Source organism: Oncorhynchus keta, chromosome 19 (assembly GCF_023373465.1).
Source record: "Oncorhynchus keta strain PuntledgeMale-10-30-2019 chromosome 19, Oket_V2, whole genome shotgun sequence".
Lineage (NCBI taxonomy): Eukaryota > Metazoa > Chordata > Actinopteri > Salmoniformes > Salmonidae > Oncorhynchus > Oncorhynchus keta.
Genome location: NC_068439.1, coordinates 81295812 through 81314652, shown reverse-complemented (window position 1 = coordinate 81314652; position 18841 = coordinate 81295812). Strand labels below are relative to the sequence as shown.

Sequence of the window (18841 nt, the reverse complement as noted above, 5' to 3'; positions counted from 1 at the left end):
CTTGGCCTTCAGGCCTGCAGTATATATCAGGGTGTCAAGGCATATGAACTAAACAGTGCCTTCTTATTGTCTTGGCCTTCAGGTCTACAGTATATATCAGGGTATCAAGGCATATGAACTAAACAGTGCCTTCTTATTGTCTTGGCCTTCAGGCCTGCAGTATATATCAGGGTGTCAAGGCATATGAACTAAACAGTGCCTTCTTATTGTCTTGGCCTTCAGGTCTACAGTATATATCAGGGTGTCAAGGCATATGAACTAAACAGTGTCTTCTTATTGTCTTGGCCTTCAGGCCTGCAGTATATATCAGGGTGTCAAGGCATATGAACTAAACAGTGCCTTCTTATTGTCTTGGCCTTCAGGTCTACAGTATATATCAGGGTATCAAGGCATATGAACTAAACAGTGCCTTCTTATTGTCTTGGCCTTCAGGCCTGCAGTATATATCAGGGTGTCAAGGCATATGAACTAAACAGTGTCTTCTTATTGTCTTGGCCTTCAGGCCTGCAGTATATATCAGGGTATCAAAGCATATGAACTAAACAGTGTCTTCTTATTGTCTTGACCTTCAGGTCTGCAGTATATATCAGGGTGTCAAGGCATATGAACTAACAGGTTATAGAGCAAACTACACAATTATCACAACACACAGGTTGTAGTATGTCTTTTTGTCCCTGGCTTGGCTTCTCCACTACTGTAGGAAGCCAGAAAATTGTAATTTTATGCAAAATACCCAAGTTAGACCAGCCCATCTGGCATTTGCCCGAAATGCCAGATGGCGAGTGCGCCCCTGCACATGTAACAGATGAAATACGTCCCAAGTTAAAAGTTTTGTCATCCACACGTGACAACAGACGGCCCTCCGAGTGAGTTGGTAGGGTGTGGTTTGGGAATCGCCTGATTTGCAGTCTGATGCGTACTGTGAGATGCGTAGTGTGCTGTGTGTAGTGTGCTGTTGCGTAGTGTGCACTGCGTAGTGTGCTGTGTGTAGTGTGCACTGCGTAGTGTGCTGTGAGAAGTGTGTAGTGTGTAGTGTGCACTGCGTAGTGTGCACTGCGTAGTCTGCTGTGCGTAGTGTGCACTGCGCAGTGTGCTGTGTGTAGTGTGCACTGCGTAGTGTGTAGTGTGCACTAGGTAGTGTCTAGTGTGCACTGCGTAGTGTGCACTGCGTAGTGTGCTGTGCGTAGTGTGCTGTGTGTAGTGTGCACTGCATAGTGTGCACTAGGTAGTGTGCTGTGCGTAGTGTGCACTGCGTAGTGTGCTGTGCGTAGTGTGCTGTGAGAAGTGTGTAGTGTGTAGTGTGCACTGCGTAGTGTGCACTGCGTAGTGTGCTGTGCGTAGTGTGCTGTGCGTAGTGTGCTGTGCGTAGTGTGCTGTACGTAGTGTGCACTGCGTAATGTCCTGTGCGTAGTGTGCTGTGCGTAGTGTGATGGGGGAATGTGCTGTGCGTAGTGTGCTGTGCGTAGTGTGCTGTGCGTAGTGTGCACTGCGTAGTGTGCACTGCGTAGTGTGCTGTGCGTAGTGTGCTGTGCGTAGTGTGCACTGCGTAGTGTGCTGTGCGTAGTGTGCACTGCGTAGTGTGCTGTGCGTAGTGTGCACTGCGTAGTGTGCACTGCGTAGTGTGATGTGCGTAGTGTGCACTGCGTAGTGTGCTGTGCGTAGTGTGCACTAGGTAGTGTGCTGTGCGTAGTGTGCTGTGAGAAGTGTGTAGTGTGTAGTGTGCACTGCGTAGTGTGCACTGCGTAGTGTGCTGTGCGTAGTGTGCACTGCGTAGTGTGCACTGCGTAGTGTGCTGTGCGTAGTGTGCTGTGCGTAGTGTGCTGTGCGTAGTGTGCTGTGCGTAGTGTGCTGTGCTTAGTGTGCACTAGGTAGTGTGCTGTGCGTAGTGTGCTGTGCGTAGTGTGCTGTGCGTAGTGTGCTGTGCGTAGTGTGCTGTGCGTAGTGTGCTGTGCGTAGTGTGCACTGCGTAGTGTGCTGTGCGTAGTGTGCACTAGGTAGTGTGCTGTGCGTAGTGTGCTGTGCGTAGTGTGCACTGCGTAGTGTGCACTAGGTAGTGTGCTGTGCGTAGTGTGCTGTGCGTAGTGTGCACTAGGTAGTGTGCTGTGTGTAGTGTGCTGTGCGTAGTGTGCACTAGGTAGTGTGCTGTGCGTAGTGTGCTGTGCGTAGTGTGCTGTGCGTAGTGTGCACTGCGTAGTGTGCTGTGCGTAGTGTGCTGTGCGTAGTGTGCTGTGCATAGTGTGCTGTGCATAGTGTGCTGTGCGTAGTGTGCTGTGCGTAGTGTGCTGTGCGTAGTGGGCTGTGCGTAGTGTGCTGTGCGTAGTGTGCACTAGGTAGTGTGTAATGTGCACTGTGTAGTGTGCATTAGGTAGTGTGTAGTGTGCACTGTGTAGTGTGCATTAGGTAGTGTGTAGTGTGCTGTGCGTAGTGTGCATTAGGTAGTGTGTAGTGTGCACTGTGTAGTGTGCATTAGGTAGTGTGTAGTGTGCACTGTGTAGTGTGCATTAGGTAGTGTGTAGTGTGCACTGTGTAGTGTGCATTAGGTAGTGTGTAGTGTGCACTGTGTAGTGTGCATTAGGTAGTGTGTAGTGTGCACTGTGTAGTGTGCATTAGGTAGTGTGTAGTGTGCACTAGGTAGTGTGTAGTGTGCACTAGGTAGTGTGTAGTGTGCACTGTGTAGTGTGCACTAGGTAGTGTGTAGTGTGCATTAGGTAGTGTGTAGTGTGCATTAGGTAGTGTGTAGTGTGCATTAGGTAGTGTGTAGTGTGCATTAGGTAGTGTGTAGTGTGCATTAGGTAGTGTGTAGTGTGCATTAGGTAGTGTGTCGTGTGCATTAGGTAGTGTGTAGTATGCATTAGGTAGTGTGTAGTGTGCTGTGGATATACAGATGTTCTGACTGATGAATAAATCATGCAGCCAAAGTGACAGAAGACGCCATACTGCACAATCTCTCTTGCTTTTTTTTGGGACCAGCACCAGAACTAGGAGGATAGATGCTAATAAACGATGAACATTCATTGGTCCATTATAATCAGATGCAAATAAACAATGAATGTTCATTGGTCCATTATAATCAGATGCAAATAGACAATGAACGTTCGTTGGTCCATTATTATCAGATGCTAATAAATGATGAACGGTCATTGGTCCATTATAATCAGATGCAAATAAACGACAAACGTTCATTGGTCCATTATAATCAGATGCAAATACACGATGAATGTTCATTGGTCCCTTATAATCAGATGCAAATACACAATGAATGTTCATTGGTCCATTATAATCAGATGCAAATAAACGACAAACGTTCATTGGTCCATTATAATCAGATGCAAATACACGATGAATGTTCATTGGTCCCTTATAATCAGATGCAAATACACGATGAATGTTCATTGGTCCATTATAATCAGATGCAAATAAACGACAAACCTTCATTGGTCCATTATAATCAGATGCAAATACACGATGAATGTTCATTGGTCCATTATAATCAGATGCAAATAAACGACAAACGTTCATTGGTCCTTTATAATCAGATGCAAATACACGATGAATGTTCATTGGTCCATTATAATCAGATGCAAATACACGATAAACGTTCATTGGTCCATTGTTTTTTTTTCTCCAAAGAGCTCTTACACAAAAAGGACAATATTATAATGTTGGGGTGTCATTTCAGCCTCATAGTGTGGATATATTTAGAAAAAAAAGGAAAATCACGTATTTGACTGCACTTTAATGTATGCACTTTTAATGATCAAATCATTTAAATCAGTCAATCAATTAATCAATGAAACAATCATCCAGTTAGACACCAACCACCACACCTGTTTCTGCTTGTAGTGTGAGTATCTGTGTTGAGACCAGCGGTGCTTTAGTCAGTAAGCCAATTCAGCTCTATTGTGGACATCTGGCTGTGGGCGGAGTCCAAGGGGGGTGTCCGGCTGTGGGCGGAGTCCAAGGGGGGTGTCCGGCTGTGGGCGGAGTCCAAGGGGGGTGTCCTGCTGTGGGCTGAGTCCAAGGGGGGTGTCCGGCTGTGGGCGGAGTCCAAGGGGGCGTCTGGCTGTGGGCGGAGTCCAAGGGGGGTGTCCGGCTGTGGGCGGAGTCCAAGGGGAGTGTCCGGCTGCGGGCGAGGGTCGAGGGGAGTGTCCGGTTGCGGGCGAGGGTCGAGGGGAGTGTGCTCTCAGGCATGTTCTTATGGTCCCTCCATGAAGGTAAGGTGTGAACTGTGGCTAAATGGGCGCCTAGAACAGACATAGAGATAATCACTCTAAATACAACAGAACAGAAATAAAGTAGAATAAATTATAGAATAGAGTAGAATGGAGTAGAGAGAGTCGAATAGAATACAATAGAATGAGTAGAGTAGAGTAGAACAGAATAGAGTGGAGTAGAGTAGAGTAGAATAGAGTAGAATTGATTTGAATGAATTAGAATAGAGTAGAGTAGAATAGAGTAGAGTAGAGTAGAATACAGTAGAGTAGAATAGAGTATAGTAGAATATAGTAGAATAAATTATAAACAATCTGGTGTCATCGAAGGTTAGCATTTTTTGTCATAAATGTTGTTCTGGAGGCAGCTCTGCAGAGTGGTCACTAGCTGGCACATCTGGTTTTAAACCTCACCCTTATCCTAACCTTAAACCTAATCATAAATCATCATTTGTATACATTTTTACAATATAGTCAATGTTGACTTTGCAGCTGGCTTAGATAAGGAGGAAATCCCCCAGTTCTGCCTTCAGGACAAGGATCATAACAATAAAGGACAACCTGTATCCTTAGTAACCATAGACCTGTATCCTTAGTAACCATAGACCTGTATCCTTATTAACCATAGACCTGTATCCTTAGTAACCATAGACCTGTATCCTTAGTAACCATAGACCTGTATCCTTAGTAACCATAGACCTGTATCCTTATTAACCATAGACCTGTATCCTTAGTAACCATAGACCTGTATCCTTAGTAACCATAGACCTGTATCCGTAGTAACCATAGACCTGTATCCTTAGTAACCATAGACCTGTATCCTTAGTAACCATAGACCTGTATCCTTAGTAACCATAGACCTGTATCCTTAGTAACCATAGACCTGTATCCTTAGTAACCATAGACCTGTATCCTTAGTAACCATAGATCTGTATCCTTCCTAACCATAGACCTGTATCCTTAGTAACCATAGACCTGTATCCTTAGTAACCATAATAATAAATAATAATATAACCATAGACCTGTATCCTTAGTAACCATAGACCTGCATCCTTAGTAACCATAGACCTGTATCCTTAGTAACCATAGACCTGTATCCTTAGTAACCATATACCTGTATCCTTAGTAACCATAGACCTGTATCCTTAGTAACCATATACCTGTATCCTTAGTAACCATAGACCTGTATCCTTAGTAACCATAGACCTGTATCCTTAGTAACCATAGACCTGTATCCTTAGTAACCATAGACCTGTATCCTTAGTAACCATATACCTGTATCCTTAGTAACCATAGACCTGCATCCTTAGTAACCATAGACCTGTATCCTTAGTAACCATAGACCTGTATCCTTAGTAACCATAGACCTGTATCCTTAGTAACCATAGACCTGTATCCTTAGTAACCATATACCTGTATCCTTAGTAACCATAGACCTGTATCCTTAGTAACCATAGACCTGTATCCTTAGTAACCATAGACCTGCATCCTTAGTAACCATATACATGTATCCTTAGTAACCATAGACCTGTATCCTTAGTAACCATAGACCTGCATCCTTAGTAACCATAGACCTGTATCCTTAGTAACCATAGACCTGCATCCGTAGTAACCATAGACCTGCATCCTTAGTAACCATAGACCTGCATCCTTAGTAACCATAGACCTGTATCCTTAGTAACCATAGACCTGTATCCTTAGTAACCATAGACCTGTATCCTTAGTAACCATAAACCTGTATCCTTCCTAACCATAGACCTGCATCCTTAGTAACCATAGACCTGCATCCTTAGTAACCATAGACCTGTATCCTTAGTAACCATAGACCTGTATCCTTAGTAACCATAGACCTGTATCCTTAGTAACCATAGACCTGTATCCTTAGTAACCATAGACCTGTATCCTTAGTAACCATAGACCTGTATCCTTCCTAACCATAGACCTGTATCCTTAGTAACCATAGACCTGTATCCTTAGTAACCATAGACCTGTATCCTTAGTAACCATAGACCTGTATCCTTAGTAACCATAGACCTGTATCCTTAGTAACCATAGACCTGTATCCTTCCTAACCATAGACCTGTATCCTTAGTAACCATAGACCTGTATCCTTCCTAACCATAGACCTGTATCCTTAGTAACCATAGACCTGTATCCTTAGTAACCATAGACCTGTATCCTTAGTAACCATAGACCTGTATCCTTAGTAACCATAGACCTGTATCCTTAGTAACCATAGACCTGTATCCTTAGTAACCATAGACCTGTATCCTTAGTAACCATAGACCTGTATCCTTAGTAACCATAGACCTGTATCCTTAGTAACCATAGACCTGTATCCTTAGTAACCATAGACCTGTATCCTTAGTAACCATAGACCTGTATCCTTAGTAACCATAGACCTGTATCCTTCCTAACCATAGACCTGTATCCTTAGTAACCATAGACCTGTATCCTTCCTAACCATAGACCTGTATCCTTAGTAACCATAGACCTGTATCCTTAGTAACCATAGACCTGTATCCTTAGTAACCATAGACCTGTATCCTTAGTAACCATAGACCTGTATCCTTAGTAACCATAGACCTGTATCCTTAGTAACCATAGACCTGTATCCTTAGTAACCATAGACCTGTATCCTTCCTTTACCTTTATTGTTCTTGCTGTTGGACTTCTTTGCATCTTTAGTTTCCTCCTGAGCCTCGATCTGTAGGACAGGAAGACCGGATTACAGTGTGTGTGTGTGTGTGTGTGTGTGTGTGTGTGTGTGTGTGTGTGTGTGTGTGTGTGTGTGTGTGTGTGTGTGTGTGTGTGTGTGTGTGTGTGTGTGTGTGTGTGTGTGTGTGTGTGTGTGTGTGTGTGTGTGTGAGAGAGAGAGAGAGAGAGAGAGAGAGAGAGAGAGTGTGTGTTTGTCTACCCTACCTGTGCTCCGTCTATAGGATCCATCTGAATATCTGATTGTCTGGAAATGAGAACACATAAAAAGGTACAAGTTCCAGTCTGTTTACTAGTCAGGCACACAGGATACACGTGGAGAACACAGGGCAACGAAATGCTGACTTGCAGATTCACTTCTCGAACAATGGAACAAACAATAGAAAAAGTAATTAAGTGAATAGATGACTAATAGTGTGCTATTACTGGTAGATATTACATTCAGAGAGTGACTAATGACCAATAGAAACAGGAGTCAAAAACAAAGAAGAAACATGTATGGGCATTTGACAACAGTGTGATCATTAATTCACTTTTCCCCAGACACTTCAAGTGGTGCCTCTTTCGTCAAAATAATCTTGAAACCTTTAACAAACAAAAAAACAGCTGTTATTCTGAGTCGTCTATCATTACCATTACCATTACCATTATCATTATTATCATTACCATTACCATTACCATTACCATTATCATTATTATCATTACCAGGACACATTCCATTAGCCTTACCATTACCATTATCATCATTACCAGGACACATTCCATTACCATTATTATCATTACCATTACCATTATTATCATTACAATTACCATTACCATTACCATTACCATTACTATCATTACCAGGACACATTCCATTTCCATTATTATCATTACCATTACCATTATTATCATTACCATTACCATTATTATCATTGCCATTATCGTTATTATCATTACCAGGACACATTCCATTACCATTATTATCATTACCATTGCCATTATTATAATTACCATTACCATTATTATCATTACCAGGACACATTCCATTACCATTATTACCATTACCATTACCATTACCAGGACACATTCCATTATCATTACCATTGCCAGGACACATTCCATTACCATTATTACCATTACCATTACCATTACCAGGACACATTCCATTATCATTACCATTACCAGGACACATTCCATTACCATTACCATTACCATTACCATTCCATTACCATTACCATTACCATTCCATTACCATTACCATTACCAGGACACATTATTATTATTATATTATTATTATTATTCCATTACCATTACCATTACCAGGACACATTCCATTACCATTACCATTACCATTCCATTACCATTACCATGACCATGACCCTGACCATTACCATGCCCATTACCATTACCATTACCATGACCATTACCAGGACACATTCCATTACCATTACCATTACCATTACCATTATTACCATTACCATTGCCAGGACACATTCCATTACCATTACCATTACCATTACCATTATTACCAGGACACATTCCATTACCATTACCATTACCATTACCATTACCATTATTACCAGGACACATTCCATTACCATTACCATTACCATTACCATTACCATTACCATTATTACCATTACCATTACCATTACCATTACCATTATTACCATTACCATTACCATTGCCAGGACACATTCCATTACCATTACCATTACCATTACCATTATTACCATTATTACCATTGCCAGGACACATTCCAGTTGAACAGGGACAGCGTTCCATTCCTCTGGGTGATAAACCGCTCATGGAATGTTCAACGACGTGACCTAACCCATAATGCACTTGGCAAGGAGCCTAAGAAATCCATATAAAGTTAGCATTCCTAAAACGGGATCCTATTCCACTATGGGGCCATGGTCAAAAGTCGTGCACTACGTAGGGAATAGGTTGCTATTTGGGGACACGGGCAAACATTCCCTGAGTTTACTGTCTCCTGATGCCTGTCAACATTCATATCAACACACCCTACCATCATTCACCTGTACTTACCCATAGGTAGGAAGGACATGGAATATAGAGAAGTCAATGGGTGAGAACAAGTTTTTAACCTCTTGTGCCCAGTTCCTAATCAGTCCCTATCCTGGACACCTGGACACTCCATAGATCAATATACAGTTCCTAATCAGTCCCTATCCTGGACACCTGGACACTCCATAGATCAATATACAGTTCATTCGGAAAGTATTCAGACCCCTTGACTTCTTCCACATTTGGGAATATTACAGCCTGATTTTAAAATGGATTCAATTGCTTTTTCCCCCTCATCAATCTACACACAACACCTCATAATGATGAAGCAAAAACAGGTTTTTACTTATGTAAATATCACATTTAAATAAGTATTCAGACCCTTTACTCGGTACCTTGTTGAAGCACCTTTGGCAGCGAATATAGCCTCTAGTCTTCTTGGGTTTGATGCTACAAGCTTGGCACACCTGTATTTGGGGAGTTTCTCCCATTCTTCTCTGCAGATCCTCTCATGGTCTGTCAGGTTGGAAGGAGAGTGTTGCTGCACAGCTATTTTCAAGTCTCTCAAGAGATGTTCGATTGGGTTCAAGTCCAGGCTCTAGCTGGGCCACTCAATGACATTCAGAGACTTGTCCCGCAGTTACTCCTGCGTTGTCTTGGCTGTGTGCTTAGGGTTGTTGTCATGATGGAAGGTGAACCTTCGCCCCAGTCTGAGGACCTGAGCACTCTGAAGCAGGTTTTCATCAAGGATCTCTCTGTACTTTGCTCCGTTCATTTTTGCCTTGATCCTGACTTGTCTCCTAGTCACAGCCGCTGGGGCTGCTCCCACCCCCATGGGTGATGGTGCCAGGTTTCTTCCAGACGTGACGTTTGGAATTCAGGCAAAAGAGTTCAATCTTGGTTTCATAAGACAAGAGAATCTTGTTTCTCATGGTCTGAGAGACTTTAGGTGAACTCCAACCAAATGGAAACAGGATTCACCTGAGCTTAATTTCGAGTCTCATAGCAAAGAGGCTGAATGCTTTATATAAATTAGGTATTTCTGTTTTTCTTTTTTTTTTGTCATTATGGGGTATTGTGATGTCATTATGGGGTATTGTGATGTCATTATAGGGTATTGTGATGTCATTATAGGGTATTGTGCTGTCATTATGGGGTATTGTGATGTCATTATGGGGTATTATGATGTCATGGATATTGTGTTGTCATTATGGGGTATTGTGATGTCATTATGTGGTATTGTGATGTCATTATGGGGTATTGTGATGTCATTATGGGGTATTGTGATGTCATTATGGGGTATTGTGTGTAGATTGCTGAGGATGTTTTTTATTTAATCCATTTTAGAATAAAGCTGTTAACGTAAAAAAAAATGGTGGAAAATGTCTGAATACTGAGCTGCCTGTTGTTAACAATACATTGTCACGGGGTCTGAATACTGTCTTTATGAGCTGCTTGTTGTTAACAATACATTGTCCTCTGATAGGTTAGTTGGAATTTACTGTCCTTTTCACCAAATATGTAAGAAGTGCCTAGGGGTCAGGGTTAAGGCTTGATTTGGAATCAGACATCTGTATTCTACAGTCCTTCTTTAACCAGACACAGCATGGGAGAGACCCACATGATATGGGATGAACAGGACACTCACCTGCGGCAGTTTATACATACAGTGAGGAGTGTGATGTTGAGGATGAGGAAGAGGATGAGAGAGACGAAGCAGACCTCAGGGGATGAAGAGGACGAGGCTAGAGACCAGTCTACCACATCTACTGGAGCCATGATGACCCTTACCCCCTTCTCTCTCTCTCCCTCTCTCCCTCTCTCCCTCTCTCTCTCTCTCTCTCTCTCTCTCTCTCTCTCTCTCTCTCTCTCTCTCTCTCTCTCTCTCTCTCTCTCTCTCTCTCTCTCTCTCTCTCTCTCTCTCTCTCTCTCTCTCTCTCTCTCTCTCTCTCTCTCTCTCTCTCTCTCTCTCTCTCTCTCTCTCCGTCTCTTTCTCTGCTGTGGAATAAAGAGGGTATAGAAGAATGAATAAAAGGTAGATGATATTCCAATAATTTAGACACAATTAAAGGTTCTGATTATAGATTATATAGTATTTTACACACCACATGTTCTGATTATAGATTATATAGTATTTTACACACCACATGTTCTGATTATAGATTATAAAGTATTTTACACACCACATGTTCTGACTATAGATTATATAGTATTTTACACACCACATGTTCTGACTATAGATTATATAGTATTTTACACACCACATGTTCTGACTATAGATTATATAGTATTTTACACACCACATGTTCTGACTATAGATTATAAAGTATCTTACACACCACATGTTCTGACTATAGATTATATAGTATTTTACACACCACATGTTCTGACTATAGATTATATAGTATTTTACACACCACATGTTCTGACTATAGATTATAAAGTATCTTACACACCACATGTTCTGACTATAGATTATATAGTATTTTACACACCACATGTTCTGACTATAGATTATATAGTATTTTACACACCACATGTTCTGACTATAGATTATAAAGTATTTTACACACCACATGTTCTGACTATAGATTATAAAGTATCTTACACATCACAGGTTCTGACTATAGATTATTATACACACCACAGGTGATTATGAGCATTAATGCTATAGTACACAAGTAGACAGAGTCATTACACACACACACACACACACACACACACACACACACACACACACACACACACACACACACACACACCGAAACAGTAGAATGCAAACAGCATACACACCCACAGTAAAATGTAGGAAGATATATACAGATTTTTTAACATTTTCTTTGCTGAGTGAAACTTACTTTGTCTGCCGAGGCTCTGTAGGCTAAACTGTCAAATTGAAGTCAGTCATTCTATCAACTAATCAAGTCTGCGTTTGCCATCGACCAAACTGAACTCATGATCACCACTCCTCAGTTCTGTGTCTCTGTCTAGAGGATATTATCTTATTATCCCTATCCGGCTATTGAAATGTCACTGATCTTGTCCTCATACCACACATTCCTTGAGGTTTGTGGAAACGCATAATGATAGAAACATTCTACTGGTGCAGTGAAATATCTGACGTTCCGACAACAACCTGATTACTGAACCGCAAAATGAAGTAATATGTTGACGAGAGTTAACAGAATTTGCACTGACAGGTTGTCAGTTGAGGTAGTTGAGTATGGATGAGCTGTGGCGTCACATTGTTTATTAGCGACTTGTTTCTTTAAGTACTCATTTGTTGTGCTGCTATTGGAATAAACATTGTGGATCTTAATGTTTTCCTTATCCTCTTAAGTGTAGGGGGCAGTATTTTGATGTTTGGATGAAAAACGTACCCAAATTAAACTGCCTATTTCTCAGGCCTGGAATCTAGAATATGCATATAATTGTCAGATTAGGATATAAAACACTCTAAAGTTTCCAAAACTGTCAAAATATTGTCTGTGAGTATAACAGAACTGATATTGCAGGCGATAACCTGAGGAAAATCCAACCAGGAAGTGGCCTCTATTTTGAAAGCTCCATGTTCCATGGCCTGCCTTCGCTCCATTTAAAGGGATATCAACCAGATTCATTTTCCTATGGCTTCCCCATGGTGTGAACAGTCTTTAGACATAGTTTCAGGCTTTTATTTTGAAAAATTAGCGAGAAAGATCACATCGCGTCATTGTTGGGTGCCAGCAGCGTTGGAGCAGCCATTTTCTCTCTCTCTCCTATTGAAGAAGCTACAGTCCCAGTTGATATATTATAGATTATAAATTGTAAAAACAACCTGAGGATTGATTATAAAAAACATTTGACATGTTTCTACGAACATTACGGATACTATTTGGAATTTTCCTCTACGATGTCGTGACCGCTCGAGCCTGTGGATTTCTGAACATAACGCGCCAACCAAACCAAAAATAATCTTTATGGAACAAAAGGAACATTTATTGTGTAACTGGGAGTCTCGTGAGTGCAAACATCCGAAGATCATCAAAGGTAAGCAATTTAATTTATTGCTTTTCTGACTTTCGTGACCAATCTACTTGGTTGCTAGCTGTTTGTAATATTTTGTCTGCTGAGAGAGATGTCCTTACATAAACGCTTGGTATGCTTTCGCCAAAAAGCTTTATTGAAATCTGAAACGCCAGGTAGTTTAACAACAAGCTAAGCTGTGTTTTGCTATATTGCACAATATTTTTAGTAATTTAATTTGAATTTGGCGCTCTGCAATTCAGCAGTGGTTGAAGAAAATGAAACGGGATGGATGCATCAAGAAGTTAAAATCCTGGACTATTGGACCACCATTTTATTACATTAGAAATCCCCAGTCATACCCCAACCAAGGATTATCAAAAACCGCTCTATAAATTCTCGGACATCCCAAGATTCCAAGATGCCCTTCCAGACTCCCTCCACCTACCCAAGGATATCGGAGTAGAAAAATCTGTTAACCACCTCATCGAGGATCTAAATTTAACCCAGTCGCAGCTCTAAAAACGAAAACATGATGGCCTACCCAGACGACGCTGGGCCAGTTGTGCACTGCCTTATGGGACTCCCAACCATAGCCAGATGTGATGCATCCTGGATTTGAACCAGTGACTGCAGTGATGCCTCTTAGCACTGAGATGCAGTGCCTTAGACCACTGCGCCACTCGGTAGCCAAGTATACAGAAAATACCCGAGCCCCGAAGCAAGCTTCCAGAAAATTGGAACGGAAATGGCGCTCCAAACTGGAAGTCTTCTTGGACAGACAGTACACAGTACGATCAAAGTAGTACTTCATTAGTAGTATAGTATAGTAGTATAGTAGTAGTATTCAGATAGTAGTATAGTACTGCTATAATTTCACTGCTGCTCGATCAGCTAACTTTTCCAACCTGATTGAGGAGAATAAAAACAATATAACATTTATTTTTGATACTGTCGCAAAGCTAACTAAAAAGCAGCATTCCCCCAAGTGAGGATGGCTTTCACTTCAGCAGTGATGAATTCATGAAAAATCATGATCATTAGAAATCAAATTACGGACTTCTCTTTGAATCTGCACATTTCTCCAAAACTCAGTTGTCCTGAGTCTGCACAGAACTAACAGGACCTAAGATCAACGGAGACACTCAAGTTTTTATAAATCCTGTATCTTTCGACAAGTTCACGAAAATAGTCATGGCCTCTAAACCATCAAGCTGCATACTGGACCCTTTCCCAACTAAACTACTGAAAGAGCTGCTTCCTGTGATTGGCCCTCCTATGTTGAACATAATAAATGGCTCTCTATCCACTGGATGTGTACCAAACTCACTAAAAGTGGCAGTAATAAAGGCTCTCTTGAAAAAAGCCAAACTTTGATCCGATAAAAAAAATGAACTAACGGCCTATATCGAATCTCCCATTCCTCTCAATAAAAAAAAAAAAGCTGTTGCGCAGGGTTGCCTTCCTGAAGACAAATAATGTATACGAACCGCTCCAGCCTGGTTTTAGACCCCATCATATCACTGAGACTGCACTCGTGAAGGTGGTAAATTACCTTTTAACGGCATCAGACCAAGGCTCTGCATCTGTGCTCGGACTCTTAGACCTTAGTGGCGCTTTTGGCACCATCGATCACCACGTTCTTTGGAGAGATTAGAAACCCAAATTGGTCGACACGGACAAGTTCTTGCCTGGTGTAGAATTTATCTGCCGGAAAGATATAATTTTGTCTCTGTGAATGGTTTGTCCTCTGACAAATCAATTGTACGTTTTGGTGTTCCTCAAGGTTCCATTTTAGGACCACTATTGTTTTCACTGTGGTATTTTACCTCTCTTAGTGATGTCATTCAGAAACACAATGTGAACTTATGCGGACGACACTGATTCTTCGAGCTGTACATTTTGATGAAACATGGTGAAGCCCTAAAATTGCCTACCCTGGATGCTAGTTCTACGTCCCAAGAAACAAAGAGATCTGCTGTTTGATCTGACAATTAATCTTACAGTCGTCTCAAATAAAACTGCGAAGGACCTGATATCAAACCTTGAAGGAGCTCGGCATTACTCTGGACCCTGATTATTTTAAGAGCAGATTTTTTTCCATCGTCGTAACATTGCAGAAATCGGATACTTTTTGAAAAAAAGTTTTAAAAAATGATGCGGAAAAGCTAATCCTGTAAGGATCGACGCCGGGCACGAGAAGCAGGTATCGGAAGTAAACATTTAATGAATAACGGAACAGAACCGGAACAGAACCGGAACAGCGTCTGGACAAGAGGAAACGACAACAATGCCGATACAGGGAACACACGGTGGAAGCATACAGACATAGGGAAGGCAATCAACAAATTAAAGGAGTCCAGGTGAGTCCAATGACGTTCTGCTGTGCGTGATGGTGACAGGTATGCGTAATGAAGGCAGTCTGGCACCCTCGAGCGCCAGACAGGGAGAGCGGGAGCAGGCGTGACAAATCCATCCACTTCTAGATTAGACTACTGCAATGCTCTACTCTCCAGCTACCTGGATAAAGCACTAAATAAACTTGAGTTAGTGCTAAATACAGTTGTTGGAATCTTGACTAAAACCCCAAAATTGGATCATATTACTCCAGTGCCTCTCTACACTGGCTTCCTGTTAAGGCTATAGGGTGGAATTCAAGGTTTTATTGCTAACCTACAAAGCATTACATGGACTTGCTCCTACACTACCGTTCAAAAGTTTGCTGTCACTTAGAAATGTCCTTGTTGTTGAAAGAAAAGGTATGTTAGCACAGCTGAAAACTGTTGTGCTGATTATAGAAGCAATACAACTGTCCTTCTTTAGACTAGTTGAGTATCTGGAGCATCAGTGTTTGTGGGTTCGATTACAGGCTCAAAATGGCCAGAAACAAAGTACTTTCTTCTGAAACTCATCAGTCTATTCTTGTTCTGAGAAATGAAGGCTATTCCATTCGAGAAATTGCCAAGAAACTGAAGATCTCGTACAATGCTGTGTACTACTCCCTTCACAGAACAGCGCAAACTGGCTCTAACCAGAATAGAAAGAGGAGTGGGAGGCCCCGGTGCAAGAGGACACGTACATTAGAGTGTCTAGTTTGAGAAACAACTGGCAGCTTCATTAAATGGTATCCGCAATGAAAAAAATAGCAAAAACAAGGAAGTGGCCCCAAACTTTTGAAAGGTAGTGTATCTCTCGGATTTGGTCCTGCCGTACATTCCTACACGTACACTACGGTTACAAGACGGAGGCCTCCTCCCTTGAATTTCTAAGCAAACAGCTGGAGGGAGGTCTTTGTTCTATGATAATGTAGGGCTGTGATAATGTATCAACTGTGATAATGTAGGGCTCCTGATACAGGATCAGTTTGGCATTTTATATAATATTGAATAAGAGGAAGGACCTGATCCTAGATCTCTGTTGGACCCATGCCTTCGTGAAAAGGGTCAGTTGGGCCTTCTCCCGAGCTCTCAAGTGGAAGACTCTGATTGTACACAAGAGGTCACAATGTTCTTCTTCTTAGTCGTCCGTGGCTTCACTTTCACTGGTTCTGGAAGAGTGGTCCACTGAAAACAGCTAATCAGCCGTGTCGATGTCGATATCGACACGTGTCGATGATCCCCAGTGGGGTGATGAGAGCCGTTTAGTCGATGATGGTTTGAAGAGAGTAACAGGATGGTCCTAATTAAATTAACTTACTTAGATACAGTGCTTAGAACGGCAACGCAGCCGTAACATTGATTGTTAGAGAGGCTACTTTGTCGTCTTCACCTCGTGTTGATTTTCAGGGTCGTAACCAATGGAGATCTAAGCTGCAGCTTGAGTCCTTCTGGTCTTGTATGTTAATTCTCAACTCACTCGCGTAATAAGGGGGGTCGTTTCCATCATGCTGACACGCTCTCTGAACTTCCTTGGGGCGTGGCTAGTTACTGGGGCAAAGTATCATCAAAACTATGATCTCGTTAGAAAACTAAAATCACATCATGTCTTTACAAAAATATTCTCTTCATCCTTAATATTTCCCACACCATGTAAAGGATGAAAACCTGACATACACAATGTGAAAACTCTTCCAAGTGACAATATTTTTGTTATAAAAATGTCATACATTTTTTTCATGACATCACAAAATAGACATTAATTTCCCATATTCCATCTCTCATCATTCCCCACATCTGGAAGTTCACTTTTGGGACATTAGAGTTTTTTGGGCGGCAAAATGTCTCTGTAACAAAGATATTCCAATCACCACTACTGAAGACCAAAAAGAGTCATCTGCCGCATACAATTTAGGATTGGCGTGAGGTGTCATCAAACCCCGACACCAATCCCTCCTCCCCTCTGTGGGTGAGAGGGGTCTGGTGGAAGGCAGATCCATTGTAAACCTGATCTTCGGATGCACACAGGAGAGTCATGGCAAATGTGTATGGCCAGACTGTGAGAGTGTGTACAGCCAGACAGAACACTGACAGTACAGAGCTAATTTTCACTGTTGTGAAACTGTTGTGTTGCTTCCATGTTGTTGTCATGTTGTGTTGCTACCATGTTGTGTAAGTTGCTACCATGTTTGTAAGTCGCTCTGGATAAGAGCGTCTGCTAAATGACTTAAATGTAAATGTAAATGTGTTGTCATGTGTTGCTACCATGTTGTTGTCATGTTGTGTTGCTACCATGTTGTTGTCATGTTGTGCTGCTACCATGCTGTGTTGTCATGTGTTGCTTCCATGTTGTTGTCATGTTGTGTTGCTACCATGCTGTGTTGTCATGTTGTGTTGCTACCATGTTGTTGTCATGTTGTGTTGCTACCATGTTGTGTTGTCATGTGTTGCTACCATGTTGTTGTCATGTTGTGTTGCTACCATGTTGTTGTCATGTTGTGCTGCTACCATGTTGTTGTCATGTTGTGCTGCTACCATGTTGTTGTCATGTTGTGTTGCTACCATGTTGTTGTCATGTTGTGTTGCTGCCATGTTGTTGTCATGCTGTGTTGTCATGTGTTGCTGCCATGTTGTGTTGCTACCATGTTGTTGTCATGTTGTGCTGCTACCATGCTGTGTTGTCATGTTGTGCTGCTACCATGCTGTGTTGTCATGTTGTGCTGCTACCATGCTGTGTTGTCATGTGGTGTTGCTACCATACTGTGTTGTCATGTGTTGCTACCATGTTGTTGTCATGTTGTGCTGCTACCATGCTGCGTTGTCATGTTGTGTTGCTACCATGCTGTGTTGTCATGTTGTGTTGCTACCATGTTGTTGTCATGTTGTGTTGCTACCATGCTGTGTTGCTACCATGCTGTGTTGTCATGTTGTGTTGCTACCATGTTGTTGTCATGTTGTGTTGCTACCATGCTGTGTTGTCATGTTGTGTTGCTACCATGCTATGTTGTTGTCTTAGGTCATTTTTTATTCCCAGCCCCCGTCCCCGCAGGAGGCCTTTAGCCTTTTTGTAGGCCGTCATTGTAAATAAGAATTTGATCTTAACTAACTTGCCTATTTAAATAAAAGGTTAAATAAAAAATAAACCAAATTTAAAAAAAAGTTGCAACTCTATGTCACGAACCTCACCGAAGATGGTGCCTCTTCCTGTTTGGGCGGGGCTCGGCAGTCGTCGTCACCGGCCTATTAGCTTCCATCGATTCCGTTTGTGTTGGTTAGTGGTTAATTGGGTACACCTGTTTTCTATTAGGGTTTGTTTGTAGGTTATTTAAGGGCACTAGGCTCGCTGGGTATTTGTGCGGGCTTGTTTCTTCTTACTCTGTGTTGGTGTTATTTTGTTCGTATTCTTATTCGCCGGACTATTTCTGTCCTGTTGTTTGGACTGGCAACTTGTATATGCCCTGTGTGTTGGCGTGACCGTTTTTGTTGCGCTGGTGAATAAATTTGACAAATGACTGAACCCTG

At 41.8% G+C, this 18841-nt stretch overlaps 1 protein-coding gene across 1 annotated transcript; it reads right to left on the bottom strand.

Moving 5' to 3' along the window:
- Window positions 1-3300: 3300 nt before the first annotated feature.
- LOC127909518 (fidgetin-like) lies at window positions 3301-11941 on the bottom strand. Its single transcript, XM_052471488.1, has 5 exons — window positions 11798-11941; window positions 10588-10937; window positions 7134-7173; window positions 6861-6918; window positions 3301-4244 (listed from the first exon to the last, which is right to left on the bottom strand). Exons 2-5 carry the CDS (start codon window positions 10716-10718, stop codon window positions 3898-3900), a joined length of 576 nt encoding a protein of 191 aa, XP_052327448.1. The 5' UTR covers window positions 10719-10937; window positions 11798-11941; the 3' UTR covers window positions 3301-3897.
- Between the last annotated feature and the right edge of the window lie 6900 nt (window positions 11942-18841).